Source organism: Myiozetetes cayanensis, unplaced genomic scaffold (genome assembly GCF_022539395.1).
Source record: "Myiozetetes cayanensis isolate MyiCay16 unplaced genomic scaffold, myiCay2020 scf701, whole genome shotgun sequence".
NCBI lineage: Eukaryota > Metazoa > Chordata > Aves > Passeriformes > Tyrannidae > Myiozetetes > Myiozetetes cayanensis.
This window is the reverse complement of record NW_026087967.1, coordinates 316-8812: the sequence shown is the minus strand read 5'-3', so window position 1 is coordinate 8812 and position 8497 is coordinate 316. Positions and strand designations below refer to the sequence as shown.

At 49.6% G+C, this 8497-nt stretch overlaps 1 protein-coding gene across 1 annotated transcript; it reads left to right on the top strand.

The window, feature by feature from the left end:
• The first annotated feature begins 1577 nt into the window (after positions 1–1577).
• Positions 1578–3312, top strand: LOC126652222 (ribonuclease H-like). The gene is made up of 2 exons (XM_050338892.1): positions 1578–2475; positions 2592–3312. Exons 1-2 carry the CDS (start codon positions 1662–1664, stop codon positions 2600–2602), a joined length of 825 nt encoding a protein of 274 aa, XP_050194849.1. The 5' UTR covers positions 1578–1661; the 3' UTR covers positions 2603–3312.
• The last annotated feature ends 5185 nt before the right edge of the window (positions 3313–8497 follow it).

The window sequence follows — 8497 nt, the reverse complement described above, 5'->3', positions numbered from 1 at the left end:
ACAAAAAGGTTGTCTACGTGATTGATGCAGATGCTCTACAACCTCTGAAACACAAAAAGATGGAGGTCCGCTTTGACAATAACAAGAAGGCTTCCAAGAAGGCAAAGTCAAAGTCGGACGATGAATACTCCGATCAAGACCAATAGAGGGGCCCTGCCTTCTGCCAGGAGAAGGATAGGGACCAGGAAGATAACAGAGTTTACTGGGCTGTGTGGGTTCGATGGCCTGACACATCGGATCCTCAGAGATACCGGGCTTTAGTGGATACTGGTGCCCAGTGTACTTTAATGCCATCAGAGCATAAGAGTATAGAGGCTGTTTCTATTTCTGGAGTGACCGGAGGGTCTCAAGAGTTGTCAGTGGTAGAGGCCGATATGAGCTTGACAGGAGACCAATGGCAAAAGCATTCCATTGTGACGGGGCCAGAAGCCCCTTGCATTCTTGGTATGGACTACCTAAAAAGAGGATACTTCAAAGACCCGAAGAGGTACCGATTGGCTTTCGGTGTAGCCACGGTGATTGAAGAGAAGTCCAAGCAATTGTCTGCCCTATCTGGCCTCTCAGAAGATCCTTCCATTGTGGGACTACTCCAAGTTAAAGATCAGCAAGTGCCTATAGCCACTGCAACTGTACACAGGCGACAGTACAGGACAAATCGAGATGCTGTGATCCCCATTCACAAGATGATCAGGAAGTTAGAGAGTCAAGGGGTGGTCAGCAGAACACACTCACCCTTCAATAGCCCTATCTGGCCTGTACGTAAATCCGATGGAGAATGGAGACTGACAGTGGACTATCGTGGCTTGAATGAAGTCACGCCACCATTGAGTGCTGCTGTACCAGACATGTTGGAGCTCCAGTATGAGCTGGAGTCCAAGACAGCGAAGTGGTACGCCACTATTGATATTGCTAATGCATTTTTCTCCATTCCCTTGGCAGCAGAGTGCAGGCCACAGTTTGCTTTCACCTGGAGGGGTGTGCAGTACACCTGGAATCGACTGCCCCAGGGGTGGAAGCACAGTCCAACCATTTGTCATGGGCTGATTCAGGCCACCCTAGAGAAGGGTAAGGCCCCAGAGCACCTGCAGTACATCGATGACATCATTGTATGGGGGGACACAGCAGAAGAAGTTTTTGAAAAAGGGCAAAAGATCATCCAGATTCTCCTCGAGGCCGGTTTCGCCATCAAGAGAAATAAAGTCAAGGGACCTGCCAGAGAAATCCAATTCCTAGGGGTGAAATGGCAAGATGGACGTCGTCAGATTCCAACAGACATCATCAATAAGATCGTAGCAATGGCTCCACCGACAAACAAAAAAGAAACCCAAGCTTTTCTGGGAGCCATAGGCTTCTGGAGGATGCACATCCCAGAGTACAGCCAAATTGTAAGCCCTCTTTACTTTGTGACCCGTAAAAAGAACAACTTCCAGTGGGGTCCTGAACAACAACAGGCTTTTAGGCAAATCAAGCAAGAGATTGCACATGCCGTGGCTCTTGGTCCAGTCAGGACGGGACCAGATGTAAAGAATGTACTTTACTCTACAGCTGGAGATAAAGGTCCCTCCTGGAGACTCTGGCAAAAAGTGCCTGGCGAGACGCGAGGGCGACCACTTGGTTTCTGGAGCCGAAGCTACAGAGGTTCTGAAGCCAACTACACCCCTATGGAAAAAGAAATCTTAGCGGCATATGAAGGCATACGAGCAGCCTCAGAAGTGATTGGTACCGAAACACAACTCTTCCTGGCACCCCGATTACCAGTGCTGAGCTGGATGTTCAAGGGTAAGGTGCCCTCTACGCATCATGCCACCGATGCCACGTGGAGTAAGTGGATGGCTTTGATTACGCAACGTGTCCGAATGGGAAACTCGAATCGCCCTGGAATTTTGGAAATTATAACCAATTGGCCTGAAGGTGGGAACTTCAGTCTGGCGGATGAAGAAGAAGAAGAGCCAGTGAGTCGAGCTGAAGAAGCTCCGCCATATAATCAGTTGCCAGATGAAGAGACACGTTATGCCCTCTTCACTGACGGTTCTTGCCGCATTGTAGGAAGGAGCCGGAAGTGGAAAGCAGCTGTGTGGAGTCCCACCCGACGGGTGGCAGAAGCCACTGAAGGTAAAGGTGAATCGAGTCAGTTTGCGGAACTCAAAGCTGTCCAATTGGCCTTAGACATTGCAGAAAGAGAAGGATGGCCAAGACTCTACCTCTACACTGATTCGTGGATGATAGCCAATGCCCTATGGGGATGGCTAGACAGGTGGAAGAAAATGAATTGGAGACGTAGAGGAAAACCCATCTGGGCTGCCGACTTGTGGCAAGACATCGCTGCCAGAGTGAAAAAACTGAATGTGAGAGTCCGCCATGTAGATGCCCATGTGCCCAAGGATCGAGCTAATGAGGAACACACTCATAACAGACAAGCAGACCGTGCTGCACAAGTCGAGGTGTCACAAGTAGACCTAGACTGGCAGCAAAAGGGTGAGTTGTTCCTAGCTCGATGGGCCCATGATGCTTCAGGCCATCAGGGCCGAGATGCCACCTATAGATGGGCACGAGACCGAGGGGTGGATTTGACCATGGACTCTATTTCCCAGGTTATCCATGACTGTGAAACCTGTGCTGCCATTAAACAGGCCAAAAGGTTGAAGCCCCTATGGTATGGTGGACGCTGGGACAAGTATAGATATGGAGAAGCATGGCAGGTCGACTACATCACATTGCCACAAACCCGCCAAGGTAAACACTATGTGCTTACCATGGTGGAAGCGACTACTGGATGGTTAGAGACATATTCGGTACCACATGCAACAGCCCGGAATACCATTCTAGGTCTCGAGAAGCAAGTCCTGTGGAGACATGGTACTCCAGAACGAATTGAGTCAGACAATGGGACTCATTTTAAGAATAATCTGGTGGCCACTTGGGCACGGGAGCATGGTATTGAATGGGTATATCACATTCCATATCATGCACCCGCCGCTGGGAAAATTGAAAGGTGTAATGGACTGTTAAAAACAACTCTGAAGGCACTAGGTGAGGGAACTTTCAAGAACTGGGACAAGCACTTAGCCAAGGCCACCTGGCTAGTTAACACTAGAGGCTCTGTCAATCGAGCTGGTCCTGCCCAAGCAGAATCCCTCCACACTGTAGATGGAGACAAAGTTCCAGCGATCCATCTGAGAGGTATGTTAGGGAAGGCTGTTTGGATTACTCCTCCCTCGGGCGAAGACAAACCCATTCGTGGGATTGTTTTCGCTCAAGGACCCGGAAATACCTGGTGGGTAATGAGAAAGGATGGAGAGATCCACTGTGTGCCTCAAGGAAATTTAACCTTGGGGAATAACTAATCATGTGCTTTGAGTTGTGTTTTACAGGAAACCAGTCACCAGGTGGGAAAGACCTGAACAAACTAATGCCGGTATCCAGTGATAAACCAGCCCAAACCAGAGAACCAGCCCTAAAACCACAACTGTAATTGTCACCAAAGAGCCAAAAATCTGAACCAAGCTAATCCTGATGCTGATTCTTCTACAACAAGATGGATGCTCTAAAGAATGAACAAGGACGATATACATTTATCCATATGTGTATATATGTGAGGAATATAAGTGAAAGTGAAATATAAGTGTTATGTAAAAATAGTATGGAATAAGGGGTGGAGAATGTGATGGTTTTGATCTAGGCCTTCCTGGTAACCAGTTTGTAACCAAGGAAGTGGCCAAGTACCCAGTATTCCATACGATTTTTACGTAAACCAGAGTATAAATAAGTTGGAGATTAGAGACCTCGCTCTCTTCTCTTCCAACGAGGGTCGGGAACTGTAGGTCGTTGCGTTGGTCTCGCTTATCTAAAGCTGAGGCCTGCAGCGACCGCTGGCCTGACACGTGGGGGGTTCGGAGAGTGCTGGCTGTGTCTGCTAATCCTGCTTTTCTAAGGGAAGTGGTGAGATCTGTTTTGTTAATTACTAGTATAGTTCTTGAATTTGATTAAGTATACCTGTTTGGTGTCCCTTTTTTTCCCCTTTCCCTATCCCTTCGGGGAGTGGATCCCCTTTTACTGTGTATATAGCATCTTAACTGTATATAACTTTAATTTACGTAAATATATATATATATTTTATATAAACAGCTTGACTTTGGGTTCTTTAATTTTTTTATAGTTTTTTTTTCTTTGCCCTAAGAGGAGAAGGGAGGGAGGAAAGGAGCTGCTGTCGTGACTTTCGAGCATTTGGCAGGGAGCCAAGTCCAAACCATCACAGCTGGGAATCACCAACCATGGGAAGTTCCCCAGGGGGAAGGGACGGATCCTGCCCTGGGATGGGGCAACCCCGGGAGGACGGACACACTGGGAATGAGAGTCTGGGAAGCAGTGCCGGGAAAGGGCCCTGGGGGTGCTGGTGGGTGCCAGTTGGCCCTGAGTCAGCAGTGCCCTGGCAGCCAGGAGGGCCAAGCCTGTGCTGGGGGCATCAGGGAGGGGATTGTCCCACTCTGCTCTGCCCTGGGGCGGCCTCACCTGCAAGATTGGGGCAGTTTGCGGGGGCACAATGGAAGGGAGAGATTGAGCCATTGGAGAGTGTCCAAAGGAGGACAACAAAGATGGGGAAGGGCCTTGATTTGAAGCCGTGTGAAGACACTGAGGGCACTTGGTGTGTCCAGCTGGGGGAGACTGAGGGGAGACCTCACTGCAGTCACAACTTCCTGGGCAGGGGCAGAGGAGGGGCAGGCCCTGAGCTCTGCTCTGTGGGGACCAGGGACAGGACTGAGGGAATGGCCTGGAGTTGTGGCAGGAGAACTTTAGGGTGAATCTTGGAAAAAGGTTCTTCCCTCAGAGGGTGGTTGAGCACTGAAGAGGCTCCCCAGGCAGAGACCTTTATTCTCTTCTCTTCCCGTGAGGTTCAGGAGCAGTGGTCACTGTGTTGGTCTCGCTTATCTGAAGGCTGAGCCTGCAGCGACCGCTGGTCTGCCCTGTGGGAGATTGGACAGTGCTGGTCATGTGTGCCAATCTTGCTTTTCTGAGGGATGGGATGAGATTTGGTTTGCTAATTATTTTGTTAGTTGTTCGGTTTGGTTGTGTATATCTGTATATCCTGTTTTTGTCTCTTTTTGTTCCTTTTTCCCCTTTCCCTTTCTTTTTGGGGAGCATTTAGATTCCCTTCACTGTGTACACAGCATTTAACTTTTATACAACTGTAATATAGGTAAAATATATATATTCATATAACGAGCTGGATTTCAGGTTCTTCAATTTTTATAGTTTTTTTTTTTTTTCTTTGCCCTAAGAAAAGAAAGGAAGGAGAAGGGGTTATTGCTGTGACTTCAGGCATTTGACAGAGAGCCAAGTCCAAACCATCACAAGAGCTAAGGGTTGGACTGGATGATCCCTGGGGGTCCATTCCAACTCAGCATATTCTGTGACTCTGTGATTATCAACCCTGTGTTCAGCACAAATCCAAAACACAGCCCTGCACTGGCCACGGGGAAGAAATTTAACTGGACTCCCCCTGAAAGCAGCACACCCATTATGGGCTCTCACACAAATATTCCACAGTCCATTTGCCACCTGGAACCAGGGACTCTGAGTTCCTGCTTCCCCAGCCCCAGGGATGGTGTCCTTGTCTGCTCATTCCTCCACACTTTCAGTGATGGCATCTTAACCAGACAAGCCCCTGGGAATAATTTACTTCTAAGTCTTCAATTCTTTTGTGGTTAATTAGACAGAGCTCAGTAGTGCATTCAAAGTGAATATTGTATTGTATTGATAAAATCATGAGAAAAGGTGTCTTTTTTGTGTCCTGCTTATTTTTTTCCTGTTTTTACATTGATATCAGCAATCCCCAGTCCATAGTGATCCTAAGCACTTCCTAATTCAGTCTGAATAGATAACAAAATCAAACCCCTTTGTGTCTGACAATCCATCAGACTTTATCCCTATTCCCACCCCTCCATTCCCTCATCCAAACCCTGGGACTCAAAGCAGCCTTGGGCAAATCTGAACTTCCTCCACTAAAGGCTGGACCTGCAGGTTTCAGCTCCTTGGCACCAACTCCCACCTGCTTGGTTTGGAGAAAGAGCTGCACAAGACAGTGGGGTTTCTGTGCCTGGGTTTTGGTAACAGGGGGCTACAGGGTGGCTTCTGTTAGAATCTGCCAGAAGCTTCCCCTGTCCCATGGAGCCAATGCCAGCTGCTCCAGGACGGAGTTCCTGCCACTGGCCAAGGCTGAGCCACTTAGGAGTGAAAGTAACACCTCTGGGATAACACATTTCAGAAGAGAGGAGAGTTGAACAGAAAAAATTGCAGCGTGGGAAGAGCAGAGTGAGAACATGGGATAACAACACAGACCCCAAGGGCAGTGTAGAAGGAGGGGCAGGAGGGACCCCACAGGAGCAGGGGAAGGACTCATAACTGAGGCCCCTGTAGCCCATGGGGGAGCATCGGGGTGCAGAGACCCCCCTGCAGCCCATGGAGGAGCCCACGCTGGAGCAGAGGGATGCAGGAAGGAGGCTGTGACCCCGGGGCAGGCCCAGGATGAAGCAGGCCTTGGCAGGGACCTGCAATTTGTGGAAAAGGAAGCCCAGGCTGGAACAGGTTTTTCCCAGGTAGGACTCATGACCCCTGTGGGGAACCCACGCCAGTTCAGCTCATCCCTGAAGGACTGACCCCATGGAGGAGGGACCCACGGGACAGCAGGGTGGGAAGAGCTGCTGCCCGAGGGATGGACTCACGCTGGGAGGTCCATCCAGTAACAGGGGAAAGACTCAGAGCTGTGGCCCCCCTGTAGCCCCTGGTGGAGACCAAAGTAACGCTGGTGTCCCCCTGCAGACCATGGAGGAGCATCGGGGTGCAGAGACCCCCTGCAGCCCAGGAAAGAGAAACCCACAGGACAGCAGAATGGGAAGAGCTGCTGCCCGAGGGATGGACTCAAACAACACCTGACTGCAACCCCCTTCCCCATCCCCCTGCACTGCTGGGGGGGAGGAGGCAGAGCTGAGAAGGACAGAGGGGTGGGGGAAGGTGATTTTAAGACTGTTTTATTTTTCAATCTTTGGCTTTTCTCCTGTTAGGAAGAAATTTTAGTGCTATCCTTACTTTGAGTCTGTTTTGCCCATTAGTAAGTGACTTTCTCCTGACCCTTATCTGTTCTCAGGAATCCTCAGGTGATTTTTTTTCTCTCCTCTGTGGAGTTACAGAGGGAGGGGGAGATAGCGACTTTTAGTGGGTGTTTGAAATCCAGCCAGGGTCAACCCACTACACCAACCCATGTGCTTGAGGCCCTTTTGTGATGTCACAGCCTATCCTCTCCATTCCGGAATAGCCCTTGGCAAGCAAAGAACCAACACCCTACAACCCCAAAGTGAAACACCACCACTGTTCCATGGACCCCTTTGTGATGTCATGGCCTGTCCTCTCCATTCCAGAACAACCCCTGGAAACCAAAGAACCAACGTCACAGAATGTCAAAGTGCAGCCCCACCCATCTGCCATTTCCCCTTTGTGATGTCACGGCCTTTCCCCCAGGAAAGAAAGCCTAAAACCTTCTGGTTTCAGGTGCAGTTGGTGGGCCAACCTGGGTACTTCATGGGCAGCAAGAGCTTTCTGTCCTGCCACCTTTTGTCTGGCAGGAATGTTTGTCCATATTCAAATTTGGAAGTCGGACTGACAATTTCAGCATAGGGCTCCTGCAGGAGAACAACAGCCCTGCCCTCCAGGAAAGAAACCCCTTACCCTCGGTCTCTTTTCCTGTTCCTTCAAATACAACCTGCAGGGCAGCTTTCTGCCATCTCTTCTCTTGGGAATTGTGAAGAGAGACCCGCTCCCATGTTTAACACCTCAGGCAAAACCACCCTGTTAACAGCTTTCCCAACCTTCCCCATCCTTTCCCAAAGCCGAGATGTGGAAAGAACTGTTGTAATATTATTAATATAATAAATAAGTAGTCTGCATGGACCAAGAGACACCAATGTGGTGTGTAACAGAGTGCTTTATTGAGAGAGAACAAAGGCTGCAGTAGCAGTTCTGAATCGTAACACGTCCCAACAGGTAACCCTCTCAACCAATCCTGCCAAGGTTCTTCACTGCTCATGTGCACCGGAGTCCCACAGAATTTGTTTCCCAGAAAGCTCTGCTGGCACTCCTGAAACCCCAAATGCTACATCTCCCCCCTTTTTATTACAACAAGATACAGAACAGTGCAATCCTGAAACTTCTTAGGTTTTTTTTTTAACATAACATTTCCCATTTAACACAGTAACTTTTAACATCTGTAAGTGGCCAAGGCAGCCTGGACACACTGCCCTGGGCAAAGGGATGTGCCAGAAGAGCAAGGCAGCGTTTCTGTGCCTGCACAGAGGAATCCATGGCACGGAGAACCCTCTTTCTTGGCCACTTGCAGATCCCAGCCTGGGATCCCTGCAGGGCCCTGAGCTGGAGGGGCTGCTCTGCAGAGGGAGGGGCTGTGGCACCCTGGGCTGAGCCTGCACTGGCCATGCTGGTCAGGCTGGGA

Excerpts from the sequence above, each read along its gene's own strand:
- LOC126652222 (XM_050338892.1), top strand. The coding sequence starts at position 1,662 with ATGGAAAAAGAAATCTTAGCGGCATATGAAGGCATACGAGCAGCCTCA.